Source organism: Nomascus leucogenys, chromosome 13 (assembly GCF_006542625.1).
Source record: "Nomascus leucogenys isolate Asia chromosome 13, Asia_NLE_v1, whole genome shotgun sequence".
Taxonomy (NCBI): Eukaryota; Metazoa; Chordata; class Mammalia; order Primates; family Hylobatidae; genus Nomascus; species Nomascus leucogenys.
Genome location: NC_044393.1, coordinates 103965807 through 103982853, shown reverse-complemented (window position 1 = coordinate 103982853; position 17047 = coordinate 103965807). Strand labels below are relative to the sequence as shown.

At 49.1% G+C, this 17047-nt stretch overlaps 1 protein-coding gene across 5 annotated transcripts in view; it reads right to left on the bottom strand.

Moving 5' to 3' along the window:
• Positions 1-8402: 8402 nt before the first annotated feature.
• Positions 8403-17047, bottom strand: part of RBM33 (RNA binding motif protein 33) — a 138542-nt gene continuing 129897 nt past the window's right edge. For 3 of the 5 annotated variants that reach the window (XM_030826283.1, XM_012512333.2, XM_030826284.1), the window contains exons 17-18: positions 15215-15303; positions 8408-14869 (exon numbers count right to left, since the gene is read on the bottom strand). In XM_030826283.1, coding sequence (XP_030682143.1) covers positions 14821-14869; positions 15215-15303 — 138 coding nt within the window. In that variant the 3' untranslated portion in view covers positions 8408-14820. Of the gene's footprint in view, positions 14870-15214; positions 15304-17047 lie in introns of all 5 variants that reach the window. The other 2 variants (XM_030826282.1, XM_030826285.1) reach the window with 1 other exon arrangement.

The window sequence follows — 17047 nt, the reverse complement described above, 5'->3', positions numbered from 1 at the left end:
GCTACTCGGGAGGCTGAGGCAGGAGAATGGCGTGAACCCGGGAGGCGGAGCTTGCAGTGAGCTGAGATTACGCCACTGCACTCCAGCCTGGGCGACAGAGCGAGACTCCGTCTCAAAAAAAAAAAGAAACCGATGAACAAATGCGACAGCACCATTGTCTCTGGGTGGGTTAAACATGCACAAGCCCAGGCGTCTGGGAACAGCCAGCACCGGGAAGCAAAGGCCGCCCAGCGGGTGTGAGAGCCCCGACCTGGAAAGAGTTCTGCAGGCTCCTGCACAGCTTCTCCTCATGGGGTCTGGCCCAGCCGGTGGCATCTCTGGACCCCGCATCCACTTACACAGGGATTCTGCCGGGAGCAGGCTCAGGGAGGGGCTGGAAGGACTTCCTCCGGGTCATGGGAGGGGGAGGCTGGCCGGCACCCATTATATCCCTTGGCTGCCGCAAAGCAAGCAGGACAGACCCCAGAAAGGCCTGTTGGAACAGGAGAGGTTGCGTTTAGGCCTGCGCGGCTGCGTGAAACAGGGAGACACTTGCTTTTCCCTCCCCCAGGGATGCCGTGGAGCAAGAAGCCACATGGGGAGGCACCTGGCACAGCCGAACGGGGGCCGATGAATGCGGCAGGCGGAAGCCCTGGTCGTGCTCAGTTTTCTCTTGTCCTGAAAGGACGCTGGTGACCACGTGGGGACCCACACAGCCTGGGTGGGATGCTGGGCAGGATTACGGACATGGCCAGAGTGGCAGGCAGGGAGCAGGACGGGCTCCTCCCCAGGGCTGGGCTGCTCGTGGGGGATGTGGGGCGTGTTGGTGCTCAGGGGGTTCACTGTTCTCCTCCCGGTGCAAGCGTGGCCTCAGGAAGACGGGGTTCACCCAGCGTTGCTCTGCGTCAGCCCCTTCCCTGGCTGTGACTCAGCCCCAACGGAATCAGGGCAAGAGCCAGTCGTGGACCAGAGGACACGGGGGCTGGAGAGGGAGACGGCCCCCAGGCTGCGCGGCCGGCTGCGGTTGCTCATTGTCCAAGGGTGGATGGGGCTCGTCCTGGCCAACCGCGTCACTCAAAGCCCGCGGGGGCCCGGTCCCTGTGCTGGAGCCCCATGGCAGTCCTTGCACATCCGGCTGAGCAGCGGACCCTGCCCTCCCCGCCCTCGCAGGCCCAAGGCCGATTGTCGCTTTGTTACTTCGCTGGCTGTGGTTTTGGTTGGATTTTTTTGTTTGTTTGTTTGTTTGTTTTTTGAGACGGAGTCTCACTCTCTCGCCCAGGCTGGAGTGCAGTGGCGCGATCTCAGCTCACTGCAAGCTCCGCCTCCCAGGTTCACGCCATTCTCCTGCCTCAGCCTCCCGAGTAGCTGGGACTACAGGCGCCCGCCACTGTGCCCGGCTAATTTTTTGTATTTTTAGTAGAGACGGGGTTTCACCGTGTTAGCCAGGATGGTCTCGATCTCCTGACCTTGTGATCCGCCCTCCTCAGCCTCCCAAAGTGCTGGGATCACAGGCGTGAGCCACCGCGCCTGGCCTTGGTTGGATTTTTAGCTGTCGATATGCTAAGGGCTCCGCCTGGGGAAACCTGAATACATTGCGAGGTTAAGAACAGAAGTGCGGGCCAGACACTCGATGTTCCCACGGCCCGACCCTCTGGGTGGACACAGATGGTGTGAGCGGAGCCGGCATTGACCGTCCAGGCCCGAGGGTGGGGGGAACAGAGGAGACCCAGGTGGCTTCAATGTCCTGGCTATCAGGAGCTTAAGGCAAACTTTTCATACGAAACTGGAATGTGTGAAAACACACTGTTTAAAAACACTAGTTGCTAACTTGTTCTTTCTTAACAAATTGTAATCCTCAAAGGGCCAGAAAGGAGAGGGCAGGCCCAGGGGACAGCTCTCCGTGGGTTTCTGGGCGTGTTCGGGAATAGGTGGGGCTGCTGTGGGGGAGCGAAGTGGGGAGAAGAGGGAAGAGAGAGAGGAGGGTCAGAGAGAAAGAGGGAGGGACAGAGAGAGAAGGGGACGCGAGGTCCCCTCCGGCCGGCAGGAAAGCCTCCCGCGGCGCACCCCTCACCCGTCCCTGGTGCTCGCTCCCACCAGGGACGGGCGTCCCAGCCCCTTCGGATGTCGAGGCAGCACTGAGGAAAGGTCCCCAGCGTCTGTGCCAGGCGGGGGCCGTGGGCAGACAGAGCGCAGTCCTGGCGTGCAGCGGGCGGGCGGCGCGGCAGGGCCCGAGACAGGGGCGGCCCGGAGGTCCCCAGGGCTGGGCCGTGGTCGGGAGCGCCCGGCAGAGATGCGCGCGCGGAGCCTCGCGGTCCGGGGAAGGGGTGCCGGGGTGCGCGGCGGCCCGGCCTCCTTTAGCCGCGGGTTCAGGGGGGGGCTGTCCCTGCGCTGCCTTCTGGGACCCTCGGGGCAGCCAGGCGGGCCCGGAGCCCTTGCTCGGACGCAGCCAGCGGGAGGCCGCGCGGGGCTGGTGCTGGGACGCTGGGGACGCAGGCCCGGGGCCCCCGCCTCGGGGCTTACCTTGGGGCAGGGACAGAAGGACCGCCTGACCAGATAAGTTCCGCAAAACGACAACAACAACAACAACAACAAAACAACAACAACAAAACCTTCACTGGAGAATCACCCACGTCCTGAAATGCCTGATGCAGCCCCAAAGCGTGGCCGTCTGGGAGGCTGCCTGGGGTCCTCGGGCAATGTACTATCCCTCCACAATGGAGGCTTCGAGACAGGGAATTCACTGCGAATCGCTTTTGTGTCTTCATAAAACTTTTTTTCCTTTTTTTGAGGCAGGGACTCACTGTTGCCCAGGCTGGAGTTACGTGACAGGATCTCTGCTCACTGCAACCTCCGCCTCCCCAGCTCAAGCGGTCCTCCCACCGCAGCCTTCCCAGTAGCTGGGATTACAGGTGCCTGCCACCACACCCAGCTGATTTTTTTTTTAATTTTTCTTCTTCTTATTTTTCTTTTAGTAGAGACAGGGTTTCTCCACATTGGACAAGCTGGTCTCAAACTCCTGACCTCAAGTGATCTGTCTGCCTCAGCCTCTCAAAGTGTTGGGATTACAGACGTGAACCACCACGCACAGCCTTGTGTTCCTTAACGCAGTATTTGGTTCACCAGTATTTTATTCAGGATTTTTTTGCATCAATATTCATAAACATTATTGGTTAGTCATCTTTTTTGTGCTATCTCTTCCAGGTTTAGATATAAATGATATATTTGCTTCATTAAAAGGATGTGGAAATTTTCTCATTTTAAATGCTTTGGAACAATTTATGCAGCATAAGTTATATGATCTCCAAACATTTAGTAGGATTCCTCCGTAACATGTTGGGCCTTTCTGCATGTGTGCCTAGTTTTTTGATCATTTTCTTTATTTTTTTCTGTAGAGATTGACTGGTATGAGCTTTGGATCTCCACAGCAGTTGATACTGATACACTGTTTATCCTAAGAAATTATCCATATCATATAGGTTTTTAAATTATCTGCAAAAAGATATACAAAGTAGTCTTTTATTGCTTACAAAATCCCTTTTACGGGCAAAGAACTTGAATAGGTGTTTCTCCACAGAAGATACACAAATGACCCACAAGCATATGAGAAGATACTCAACCTCACTAACCATTAGGGAAACGCAACTCCAAATCACAATGAGACACCCCCTCACAGCCATCAGGGTGGCTATGACACACACACACAAAGAAACATAAAATAGCACGTTGGTGAAGATGTGGCGACATGGAAGCAACCCTTGAGCACTGTTGGTGGGGATGTCAAATGTTGCGGCCGCGGTAGAAAAGAGGATGACAGTTTCTCAAAAATTAAACATAGAACTGCCATGCGACCCAGCATTTCCATGCCCCCATACAGACACAGAAGAATTGGAAGCAGGGTCTTAAAAAGACGTGTGCACACTCATGTTCATAACAGCATTCGTCATTGTCAAGCGTCCCAAGCGTCCACTGATGGGTGAATGGGTAACAAGTGCACTGTGTGTTTATAATGGAATATGACTCAGCCTCAAAAAGGAAGGGAACCTTGACGCAGGCTGTCACATAATGGACCTTGAGGACATCGTGCAAAGTGAAATAGGCCAGTCACAAAAGGATAAGCACCATAGGATCCCAACCACATGAGGCACTTAGAGTCGTCAAATTTAGAGGCAGAAAGTGGAGTGGGTGGGGGGGGGGGGCGGTGCTGGGGGCTCGGGAAGGGGATGGGAGTTTGTGTTTCATGGGGACAGAGTGTCAGTTCTGTAAGATGAAAAGGTTCTGGAGATGGATGGTGGGGACAGCTGTACAGCAATGTGATCATATGTAATAAAACAGACAGAACTGGACACTGACAGTTAAAATCATACATATTGATGTATAATTTTGATGTTACATGTTTTACATAATTTGATGTTATGTTTTACAATTTAAAAAAAGTTTTATCAATAGTAATTCTTTCCTTGTGTTTTTTATTTGTACATTCTTTTTTCTTATTTAGCTAGCGGCTTGTCTATTTCATTGAGTTTTTTTTTCTAAGGACTGGGATTTTAATCTATTAATTTTGTTAAAGAAGCGTTTTCCCTTGATTACTCCGAAGACTAACGGGAGAGAGAATTTCAGGAAGCTTCACCTGACATCATCTGAACGGCTGTCATCAGTGGCTCCCTGGCGAGGCTGGTGCCATCATCTTGGGGACACATCCATCCTGGGAAGCTGGGGCGCAGCCTGCCTTTGGTGACTGAGGTGCACGTTGGCAATGTAAGGGCCAGGGAAGAAGCCGAAGCCAGGAGCAGCACTGCAAGGCACACGCCTGTCATCCCAGCACTTTGGGAGGCCAAGGCAGGTGGATCGCTTGAGCTCAGGAGTTCAAGACCAGCCTGGGCAATGTGGTGAAACCCCATCTCTACAAAAAATACAAAAATTAGCCAGGTGTGGTGGTGCACGCCTGTAATCCTAGCTACTCGGGAGGCTGAGAGGGGAGGTTCTCTTGAGCCCAGGAGGTCAAGGCTGCAGTGAGTCGAGAATGCACCACTGCACTCCAGCCTGGGTGACTGAGAAAGAAAGACCCTGTCTCCAAAAAAATGAGAACAAAACATGATATCATTCTTCAGACACCATCCACAGGTGCCCTCCCTCGATGGCGAGAAAAAATTCTCTCCATTGTCAATTTTAGGGAAAAAACATGACTGGCCTCTGAGATTGAAAACATCCGGGCTTACTTTCGAAGCTGGGTGAAGAGCTCAGGTGCGGGTTTTCATTACGCCTCCTCTTCTCAACAGCAGCTGTTACTTGGAATCAGAGAAGCGCTCCTCTCCGTCTGGTCTGAAGGGCATCTGCCCTGTCCTCTAGTCGCCTGCGGTGGGCCGGGAGGTAGGCCTTTCTTTCTGGAGGGGTTTCCTCAGTGTCCAGCTCTGCAGCCTGGTGCGACACGGCCAGAATGCCCCACTGACTTTCCTGTCTGGATTGACGTCGGACCCTAGAGAACAGCCACAAGGACCTCTGCCCTCTCGCTGCAGCCTACAGGCAACACCAAAGGTCAGCAAGAAAGCTTCATTTCTGAGCGTGAAGCTTCAAAACTGCTGTGCTTCTCATTTCTTTTAAGCGCACAGCAATGAGCTGCACCTCAAGGTATACAACACATGGCTCTGTGCCTCTGTTCCTAGAGCCACCAATTGTCAGTACTGTGTGTTTCCTACAGAACTCTTTTATCACTTTCTTTTCCCATCAGACGTAAGTCATGCTTTCAAAACATGCAAATACATGTTTGAATAAGAAAAGGACCTGGCCACACATGGTGGCTCACACCTGTAATCCAAGCACTTTGGGTGGCGAAGACAGGCAGATCATTTGGGGCCAGGAGTTCAAGACCAAACTGGACAACATGGCGAAACCCCGTCTCTACTAAAAATATTAAAAATTAGCTGAGTGGCCGGGCGCGGTGGCTCACACTTGTAATCCCAGCACTTTGGGAGGCCGAGGCGGGCGGATCACGAGGTCAGGAGATCGAGACCACGGTGAAACCCTGTCTCTACTAAAAATACAAAAAAAAAAAAAAAAAGCCGGGCATGGTGGCGGGCGCCTGTAGTCCCAGCTACTCGGAGAGGCTGAGGCAGGAGAATGGCGTGAACCCGGGACGCGGAGCTTGCAGTGAGCCGAGACTGCGCCACTGCACTCCAGCCCGGGCGACAGAGCAAGACTCCGTCTCAAAAAAAAAAAAAAAAAATTAGCTGAGCATGGTGGTGCACGCCTGTGGTCCCAGCCACTGGGGAAGCTGAGGTGGGAGGATCAGCTGAGCCCAGGAAGTCACGGCCACATTGAGCGGTGATTGCACCACTGCACTCCAGGTGAGACAGGCAGAAACCGCCAAGGTGAGATTTCAGGACTCAGCTGCCATGTTTCAACAGGAGTGCTCAGTGCCTCACACCTGAACCACTCCCAAACCTCCTGTGTCTGGGACGGGGACACCCCTGGGCCTGCCACAAATAGACTGCCTCACGTAATTGGTTGCACTAAATAAATACACACCAAGACCTCCAGCATGCCAGGCACTGCTCAGGGGGCAACTATGGGAAATAACAATACCTTCTTCAAAGGATCTACCACTCTTGAGTGTCCCCTTAATCAAAAGAAAGCCCCATCTTCTCCCTGAAATGTCAAGGCGTTTTTTGCCCATGTTCTGTAGAGATCCCATTACCCAAAGTCCAGGTTTTAAAAACAAGGAATGACTTATTCTTGAACTATGGATTAAAGAGGAAGAAAACTGCCTTGGCCTCTAATCACATGGCATTTTCAGATTATGACTTGGGCTTAAAAATTCAATTAAATCGGATTTGAGAAATTCACCCAACACATTTCGCTTTTGTTCCCTATTGCCTCCTCCTCCATTTCAATTTCCCAAATTTGCCTCTTCTCTTGCTTTCTTTCTTCCTTACTTAGGTCCAAACTAAGGCACTTTCCTTTTCATCCTTATGAGAACAGGGAAAACAGGGTGATAAAATGTATCTTTGAAAGCAGCCACTGTCTGCGCACTGCAGGCCACCCTGCTTGTGGAAGGCCCCCCATTTGCCTTACGGAACCAGAGTGGAAACTGCAAGGTTTTATTAACATGGCTTCCAAATTACATACAATGTAGTTCAAACAGTTTTTGGTATGAAATCACACAAATGAAACACACAACAGTACATTTTCAACTACGTCACTAGAATTCACATGTGCATTACGCAGAGTTGAAGAGCATGAAGAATGGCTGTGTGGCCCTCCCGCACCTGCCTAGACGGCCTGCTTCCGGCCCTGGGCAGGGACAGCCACCATGAGGCAGCAAGCCCATGAAACCCATTCTCGGGATGAACACAGACGGAACCTCGCATGTGCCCTCTTCCCGCATACCCAACAGTGCTTCCACGGCCATTGTGCTCTTCCCCAGGGTACTGCCGGGTGGCCCTGTCAAGCCCTGCACACCGGCCTGGACCAGGGGGATGACAGAAAGGGTGCCACCATGTCCCAATCTGCTTTGGCTTTTACAGCCACTGAGCCACAGGCTGTCCCACGAAGAATGGGAGAGGCCTGTCAAGGGAGGCACATGTCTTCCATCAAACTCAAGGGACCAAAGGAAATGGCACTGAGAACAGTGGTCCTGTTTCTACATAAGAAGAGGGTGCTGCAGGTGGAGAGTGGGCTGCAGCTGGTCACCAGCGCCCCCCGAACCCCAGCACAGACACCAACACCAGCATCTGGGTGAGAGGGGAAGCCGGCCCATCATAGGGCAGAGCAGGGGGTGTGATGGGGGTATATCTTCTTGAATGTTTCCTTTAACGGTAGTTTCTGGAAACAGAGCTGCCTTCTTTTTAAAGATTTCATTTTCAAAATAGACCATAAATTATAAGCAATTTCTAACAACATGAAAAACGCGTGGGATACGTGAAATGGAAAATATACATGATGGTGTATGCACTGTGATCACAGCCTCCAGCGAGGCCTGCACACGGCAAGAACACGCCACCCTGGAAAAACAGCATCACGGGAGACTGAGCTTCCCCATCTTCAGTCTCTTATCGTCATGCTGGAATACAAGTCTCTTCTGAAGAAAACTTGTAAAAATTATCTATAATGCTTTAAAAAATTAAAAAGACTAACTCCCCCACCCCCAACCAAAAGGAGCACACTTTGATGCCATCCGCCTGGTCAGTTCGGAGTCATGCAGCACCCAGAATGCAGGCAAGGAGGCGGCGGCTGCCCTTGACCTTCGTGGCCCACTAACGAGAGCTGCGTGAAAGCCACGGGCTGCAACCCAGCGGCCAGTCTGGGGAGTGTGAGGGCAGCCCCCGACCCCAGCCCCTTACAGAAGTGCAGAAGCACCGTCCCGGACACACGGGTAAGATGAGCTGTGGCCCGACCTGAGCGCCGAGAGAAAATGAAGGCTACGGAACCAGAGTGGAAACTGCAGGGTTTTATTAACACGACTTCCAAATTACATACAATATAGTTCAAACACATTTTTTTGGTATGAAATCACACAAATGAAACACACAACAGTACATTTTCCTTTCAACTACGTCATTACCATTCTTCACACAGATCCTGAAAAAGTTACCACAGCAGTTAACGCGAAGTGAACAAAGGGGTGGAACAGGCAACGGCATTCCCCCAAGGTAGGTGCAGTGTGTCTGGGAGAAAACGGGATGGAGATCAAACCCAGAGAAACGCACTCCCGTCATCTCTCCATGTTTCAATTTTCCAACGCTCTCCCAGTCAACACAGCTTCGCCCCCAACCAGAGCCACCCGGTGCAGCCCGCAGAGTGTACACGCATCAGGGCTGGGAGGCCCCGTCGGCAAAGCAGTAACACACGGTCAGACGGCCGCCACCTCCAAGTGGAGTGAGCCACACTACCACTAACACTGAACTCAAGCACAAGAGCTCCTGCGAAAGCAGAGGGGCGGGAAACAAAGAAGCGGGTGGTTAAGGGCACGAACCGCACACTGCGGGACGCTGGCATCTTTGAATCGCCACTCACTCCTACAGAGCCAAACTGCAAAACAACAGAATTAAAAAGTTACTCTCTCCAATCAAAGACCTGGAGGAATAAATCGTGAGTCAAGACCTGTCAAAGCAAAGGTTGAGAGGTGATGGAGTGGTAAACACAGTGTGAAAATCGTCAGCACCTTCCCACCCAGCCCACGTGGAGTTCTCAAGGCTGAGGCGGAGCAGAGTGGCAGGAATACAGCCCTCACCCAGGGTGGAGCCAGGAGGTGGAGGGAGAGGAGCATGGAAAGCGAAGGAGATGGGAAAGTGAGAGAGTGAGTCTTGGAATGGGACAGGAGCTACCAGTGTTAAGAATGGTAGATGGGTTTAGCCAGGAAAGCAAAACAGAAATGGACAGAGAGGGAGAGCCCAGAGCATGGCAGGGTGAGGTGATCTCATTACTAAATGAACAGTAGCAAGAAGCAGGCACGTCCAGCAAAAAGAATCAGCTCAGACATGAAAAGGTCATACTCTGTGCTTTGTTGCTGTGGTACCTGAAAATTAAACAGGGGAATTAAAGCCCAAGAGTTCAAGTCCTCAGAGGACACCATCCTGGATCCCACGCCTGTGAAAAGCAAAGCTGGATTATAGGAACGGGCGATGGCTTTTTTTGCTCCTTCGATTCAGGGCACCACCGTGTGCTGTGCGCGCATGTTATTAAAAATGTTACACACCTAAGAAAATGCTACAGAACACATACAACTTAAATAGTCCTTGAAAAATCAGCTTCCGCTACGGGTGCCCTTAAAATGAAAAGCAGTTTAAAAGAAAATCATGCTAAAAGAATGCATGAGGTCTACTTTCTAGAGTATATTAAATTATTAAATACAGAATACATGACAATAGTACCTGTCTGCCTATCCACTCTATGGAACATATTAAAATAAAAAACTATATGCTGTTTCTTTTTAAAGGCCTACATTTTTCTATATACCTTTTAAAATCAGTAAAATAAAACCAAGCAAAATATCAACATGAAGACCTCCTTATCTTTTAGCTGGTTAGAAGTCAAAGGAAAAAGCAAGTACTCAGAAGTGTCTCACTAAAATACCTGTTCCGTCCGCCAATCTTAAAGATTTCCTACCAAAACATGACACAGAAAAGAGAGAGTTGAGACATTTAAAGCATTTTCTAGCCAAGGCAGGTTACAATGTGTGAGGCAAACGGCCTTTTCCAGCCATATGCTACCAGCAGTTGGTATACCTGGGGATCCAATATGAATCAGTGAGTTCCGCTTTGGTTCCAGTACACAAACCACGGGCTTATGCACCTCAGAAGTTAGGCATTTAAAAAAAATTAAATAGGTTACAAAAAAACCTTACATAAAATCCTTAGGATTTAATATTAAGTCAAGGCTAAATGCCTTTGGAGAATTCATATTTAAGAATGTCCAAAATAACACTCCATTCACAAACTTTAAAAATAGTTGAAAAAGTTAACTGAAATGCTCTTGAAATACACTAAAGTATCTAAGGCTTTCCCTAGTCGATCTGGACTCGGGGCTTTCCGAGTGGTGGTAGTGGGGTGCCTCTGAACCTTTCCTGTCCTGCACCCACTCTATCAGTCAATTCCCTGGTAGAATCGTCACCTATAATTTTTTGAAGAACCAATAATACCTTTCGAGTATTCTCTCGCCCACCCCCTTCCCTCCCACCCCAAATTAAAAAAAAAAATGGGGTGGAGGGTCATAGCTTAATGAAAGGAAGCCAAACTGGGTCTAAAAGCGATTACGTGAAGCCATAGCTGAGGCCTACAAGTAGGGAGGGAGGGCAATAAAAAAACGAATCCCAGAAAGAGCAACATGAAAGCGGGAAGCCTGAAGTCGCCCACAAAGGGTACTGCAGACACCGCACCAGGAATGTTTCTTAAGAGCTGGCAGTCCTCTCCAGGGAGAGAGCAGAGGAGGGGAACAGCCGCAGGGACTAAAGAGTTTCTAGGACTCCACGATGTGCCGGCACAGCACGCTGCCATCACACACGCTGACCTCCTTGTCCTGTGCAATTACGTGACTAGGACCTGCCTTCGACAAGCGTCAGTCTGATGGTCTATGAGCACATTCCGCTTACCTTCCCAGTAAAATAACAAAGAAATACAAAACAAAACAAACAGAACAAAACAAAAACAACAAAAGCCAAAAGAAAACAAGTGATGAGTTCTTCAAACCCATCCCAGGACAAGGCTCCAGGGCCTCGGGGGTCCCTTACCTGCCCTACCTGACCTGTCCCAGCTGGTCACCACCCAGTGAAGACGCTCCCCTCCCCCACTCCTCCAGGCCATCCAGTAGATGCCCCTGTGCCACCAAACACCCTGGCCCAAGGGCTCTCAACTCGACCGACCGGACTGGATGACCTCCCCTGACAAGCCAGTGTGTTAGAAGCAAGTTGATTATTAACACTGAGATGACAGCTTCCCCAATCCCCAGGCCTCTCCTCACCTGGGTCTGTCCATCCCTTCTTCCTCTTCACCCTAAACTCCTCTTCCACCTCCTTCAGTAACAAAGCCTTCTGTTCACAGAACTGAGCAAGATGCTGTTTGAAAAAAAGACCCCTGGGTGCAGGATCTAAGCTCTGCCACAATTCAGAAATGCCATAGAAGCAAGCTTCAACAACTGTTTGCCTGAGACCTTTACAAATCATGCTAAGAATGACCCATATTAAAAATAGTTACGGTGAAGCCACCTCCCGCCCCATCCCATCTCCTCCAGCAAGGCAGGGTGCGGGCGCCTGAGGAGGCTGCTGCCTGTCCACAAAACAGAGAAACCCCTCAAAATCTGTCTGGAAAAATGATGAGATTTACTCTTTAGAAGAATATCAGCATAAGGATTTAACAAACGTGGCCAGACCAGTGGTAATGCAAGGTTATCTTAAAGTAGCTAAGTGAACTTCTATTACAGCACAAAATCAAAACGAGATAACGCAAAAAGAAAAGAAGTAACTTGGCTCCACATAATCAGCTATTGATTTACCTTATGAGATAGATACTGATATTTACGACCTTTAAGCTTCTTGAATTTGTGAACAAATAATACACAGATCAGGATAAATGTATTGACTTACTACCATCTTTATAAAAATCGAATATACACACAAACACATCAACAACTGTGGAACTGTATCCATTAAACTTTGATAAGACAACACAAAGAACTAATAGCTAAGATGTGGCTGAGTTGAAAGCACTTCCAATGATATTTTAATTTTAAAAGGTCCATATTTACATTGTATGCTAAATGCTCTTGCATCTCATTTTAAATGCATGATGAAATCAAGAACAAAGATAATGGTTGCAGCAGATCTTCCACGAGGGTTTGGCTGATGTGGGCTGACTTCACGTGAGCAGCACACCAAACATGTAAGTACCATTCCTTTCTAATTCTGCTTCTTTCCTTTTCTGTAGTTTCCTTCAAGGAAACTAAACCTTCATTACTGGGATTGTCTGGTACTAAGAATCCATTGTCGATGGTTGTGGGTATTGAGTGAGGTCGGACTGTGTTGGGCTGTTCTAATCAGCGCTTTAAGGCGGGCCTGCATGACTTTGCCAATCACCTTTCAAGAACATTCTAGGAGAAAGTCTGCCTATGTGCATGTGTAGACAGTTAGAGAAACACGCACACCCCAGTGCCTGTGTCACACTCAGGTAACACCAAAACAGACCTTCCAGTGGCCATGAAGTCTATCTTAACAAGGAAGGCCCAAACGGGATCCATTTTATTAACACTGACTACAAAAAAGTCTGTTTCAATGCCTACTTTTCAGAGACAACATGCATATTTTTGGTTTTAAACACAGGACACTCTATTTCAAAAAGTGTTTAAAAAAAAAAGTCATGAAACTCATTTCATTGCATCAGTAAGCCCTCAATGGTGAAGTAAGTCGGTAGGCCTTCCCACTGCCCAGTGGGTACTGAGTGGTTTGGATCTCTCTTAATTAGAGCTCAAGGGCTACCAAAGTCACCACTCCAACGCAGCTGTGGACTGAGCCAAATAAACTAGACCAAATACATCAACACATCCGTATCTAACTGTGGAAATGAGTGGGCAGTGACAGCCATGGGAACCTGCTGATGGGCACACAGACCTGCTGCCTGGACAGCCTCCTGCAGGCATGGTGAGGCAGGGCTGACTGACAATCCCATCTTCCGAGGGTTGGCTGGGACACTCTGGAGCAGAGGTGGCAGCGGCACAGCTGCAGGGTCCTAGCAGATCCTACAAGCGCTGTGGCTTCCTGGGACTGACTGCCTCAACAGCCCCTGCAGCGTGCAGTGTTACTCTCAAGCACACAGCAAACGCCACTTTAGAATCACTGCTACAGAAAGGATCGCAGGGTCTGGAAGACCTGCTTCAGCTCTTCAGTTTGTTTTGGTAACTTAATTTGAGAAAGTAATATAAAACGTCAACTGTGGAAACGAGATGACGCAAGTCTGTGCCCGTCTCCTTAGTCCCTTCCTTCTAGGAGGCTGACAGCCCTAGCGCCATGCTCCCTCCAGGGGCAGTAAGAAAGAACGGGCTTCTATTTCCCTTAATTCTATTAGTAAATGTGACATGAAATCGTAGGTATAAAAGGTAGCTAAAATGTCTGAGTATGCCCTATCATTATCTGCTCAAATAGCTCAGGTCCACTTTAGAATATATCCAAAATAGTGAAACTCTTTCATGAGCAGAAATACAGTAAGGCACTTTTTTCGGTGTTTGCCCAGAATGAATTCTACTACAGTACCTTTATGGAGAGTATGTCTCACCTACAGGAACCTACCCGCAATTACGAAAAGCAGTTTCAACGATGACACAGACTCGTCTCATTTGGGGCTGGATGAAAGCCACCCTCACCCGGCATCCCACGGGGAACGGCAGGCCAGAGCGAACATCCACTGATAGACAGGGCAGCCCTGCTGGAACAGCCTTCAGAAAAACAGAGGTGACCGAAGCAGTGGCCACCAAATTCCCAAGGAATGTCATGTATCACAGAGCCAGTGATAAACAGGCCACCTTACTGCATTTAATAAGGAAAAAAACAGGTCTGTTCCACCTTCAGGCCGTTCCATCACCTCATGTGGTGGGAACTAGGCCAGAGGGCTGCCAGGTGAGGCCATCACAGACCCTGCTCTAGCCGAGGGCCATGCCATGTGCCTGTCCAGCATGTTGCCTTATCTGGGAAGTGTGTTAAAAACGAATGGGGAGTTCATCGAAACTAGGAACACAGAGTTGACGCTTTTGAAATAGTGACAAGAAGCAGAATCTGCTGTTCAATTGGCACCATTCCCAACCACCCCACTCACACCCTGGCTTTCCAGGGTATGCAAAGGTCAATCAACAATCACCCAAATTTTAATCTACGTTTTGTTCAAGAGCCTTTTGAGGGCTGAGAAGACAACTCGAGTGAAGCTTGGTTGAGAAGACTCTTCTAACCTGCACTGAAGATAAGTGCAACCATTATCAAATATTCTTTGCTGTGAAAACTACTTAGAACTTGTGACCTTAATGTTCTTTCCTGAATCTAAGTCACTGTGACCCATCATAGAGTCAGATCACAAAGAACAATGTCTACATGCATTGTGAGCAATTTGAAAACAAAACAAAACGAAAAACTTGGAGTTCTTGGTGGTGACAACAGAATGTGAAGCAATCTAACACCAACTCCAGCCTGCTGTGTCCTGTCAGTTCAGCTCCTCCGGAATCAGGCCCGTGGCTGGCTGGCGCTCTGGACAACAGTTACGCAGGACTGCGGCCCGGAGACCTGTGCTCTGGGGGTTCTGCACCGGCCGGCAGCTCCCTTGAAGAAATTCCACAGTGTGTGTACAGCCTAAGGTCAGGCTCTCTTGTTAGGAATCACTCCACGATCAGGGCCACATTTATGTGGGACAAATCTATCATATGCCTGTGAAAATTTAAAGAAACGATCGACATTAACTCTGCACATCGGAAATCAATCTACCAAGGTGGGAGGTAACTAAAGGAGCCTGGTGGGTCCTGTTTAATAAAAACCCATCATATAAAAAGGCAGATTCCTCGGGAAGATCTATTAAAACACAAGGGGCAATTCTCCACCAGACAAAAGGACGTGCGCCTCATGACAGGATCATCGTCTGCGCTTTGTGCCCTAGTGTCCTTCTACAGGAACAGGTGGGGACACATGCTTGCTGCCATGATGGATGGGAGGGCACAGGAAGGAGGTCCTTGCTCCCGCCCCCTTATCACCACAAGCACAGAACACACTGGTCACCTGTGGAATTTCTGCTGAAATGCTAATGCGTGGGCTGGCTCCTTGAACTTAGCTATGGCTTTCCGTTGCTGAGGAAGCATCTGTAAACTCTAGAGGAAGAAAAACAAACACTTTAATATCAGTTGTAAATGACAATAAAAAATATGAATATATATATTTAAACATTATTAGCTTTAACACAAAATGAGTCCAGGCGGACACTTGGAACAAACTAATTGATTTTCCTTTCTATCTCCCTGGCAATTTTTCTTATCTAGATCATCTATTCCAAAACAGTGCTTTACTAAATCATTCCCAACAGCAACAGTTACACTCTCCAATCCTAGTGTTAAGGCCTCCCATCATCTGGCCCCATCAGCTGCCCCAACCTGCTCTAGGAGACCTGGTAGCAGGTACCCTTGGATAGAGACATCTCCTCTTCTCATGCCTCATCAGGTGATTTTTCACAGCGGCCCCCATGAATTTTTTAAGAACAGGACTCATCACACCAGAGGAAACTGTTTAGTATGGGGGCCCCACAGCCCACAGTAGGCAATGGCCCCTAGTCTACCATCTCTGTGCATCTGGCTGAGCCACGGTGAGGGCAGTGGTGCCTGGGGCAGCCATCAGCATAACGTGGTCACATTTTGTACTTTAAGAACAGCAGTCTTAAACGGTGGTATCTGAAATGAAGTCGCCACCCACTGGCCTAAAACAATGCCAGTGAAAAAGAAATGAATTTGTGAAGATTGGCCGAAAGAAATGATGAATCCAGTAAAGATTTACAAAGGAAGTGTTTGCAAAGCGAAACTTACATCGAGTCCTCAAATCTGCTGCCTGAGGAAGAGGGGGAGCTGCTTTCTGCTTTCTTAAGCCTTTAGGATCTAGGGCTGGGAGGGGTAGGCAGGAGGAGAGCACAGCGATCTGCGGATCTGTTCGGTGGCGCTCTGTGAACTCTCAAGCAACTCAGAGCTCCAGAGTCTGGTTCTTCTCAATTACTTCAAGACACAGTCAACTTAGTGCCTGCTGTCTGGAGCACACACAGGAGCCCCTGACTCTTCTTGTTTTTTGAGACGGAGTCTCGCACTGTTGCCCAGGCTGGTGTGCAGTGACAATCTCGGCTCACTGCAACCTCCACCTCCTGGGTTCAAGCGATTCTCCTACCTCAGCCTCCCGAGTAGCTGGGATTACAGGCACCCGCCACCGCGCCTAGCTAATTTTTTGTATTTTTAGTAGCTAATTTTTTGTATTTTTAGTAGCTAATTTTTTGTATTTTTAGTAGAGACTAGGTTTCACCATGTTGGCCAGGCTGGTCTCAAAACTTCTGACCTCATGATCCGCCTCTGCCTTGGCCTCCCAAAGTGCTGGGATTACAGGCATGAGCCACCGCGCCTGGTGCCTGATTCTTCTAAGAACAGGTGTCCCTGGGCAACTCCTGGCATGGGCACCAGCAAACACTGTCCTGAAGGACTGCATTCAGCAGGCACTTTTGGTGGCCAGAAACTATTTGCTGTGTCTGAGTTTCTGTTCAGTGAAACAGAATAGCTAGAGAAAATAACTAACTACCAGCCCAGCACATGATCCCTTGAAAATACTGAGGCACATGTGGCCATTTCATTTTAAAGCATGTCAAAGAGCTACAATGGAAGCAAACAGCTAAAAAACATCAGTGACTTGGAAAGTGTTTTAAAAAGTTACACTGTATATGAAATAACTGCTCTCCATTTTAATAACTATAGAATGTCTATCAGTAAACAAGACTAGCAGAGCTCTAAAAGAATACTCAAACACTCCCGAAAAAGGTGTCTTCCAGTGCTTCTACAACAGCGTTTACACAGAAATACAAAGGTTCAA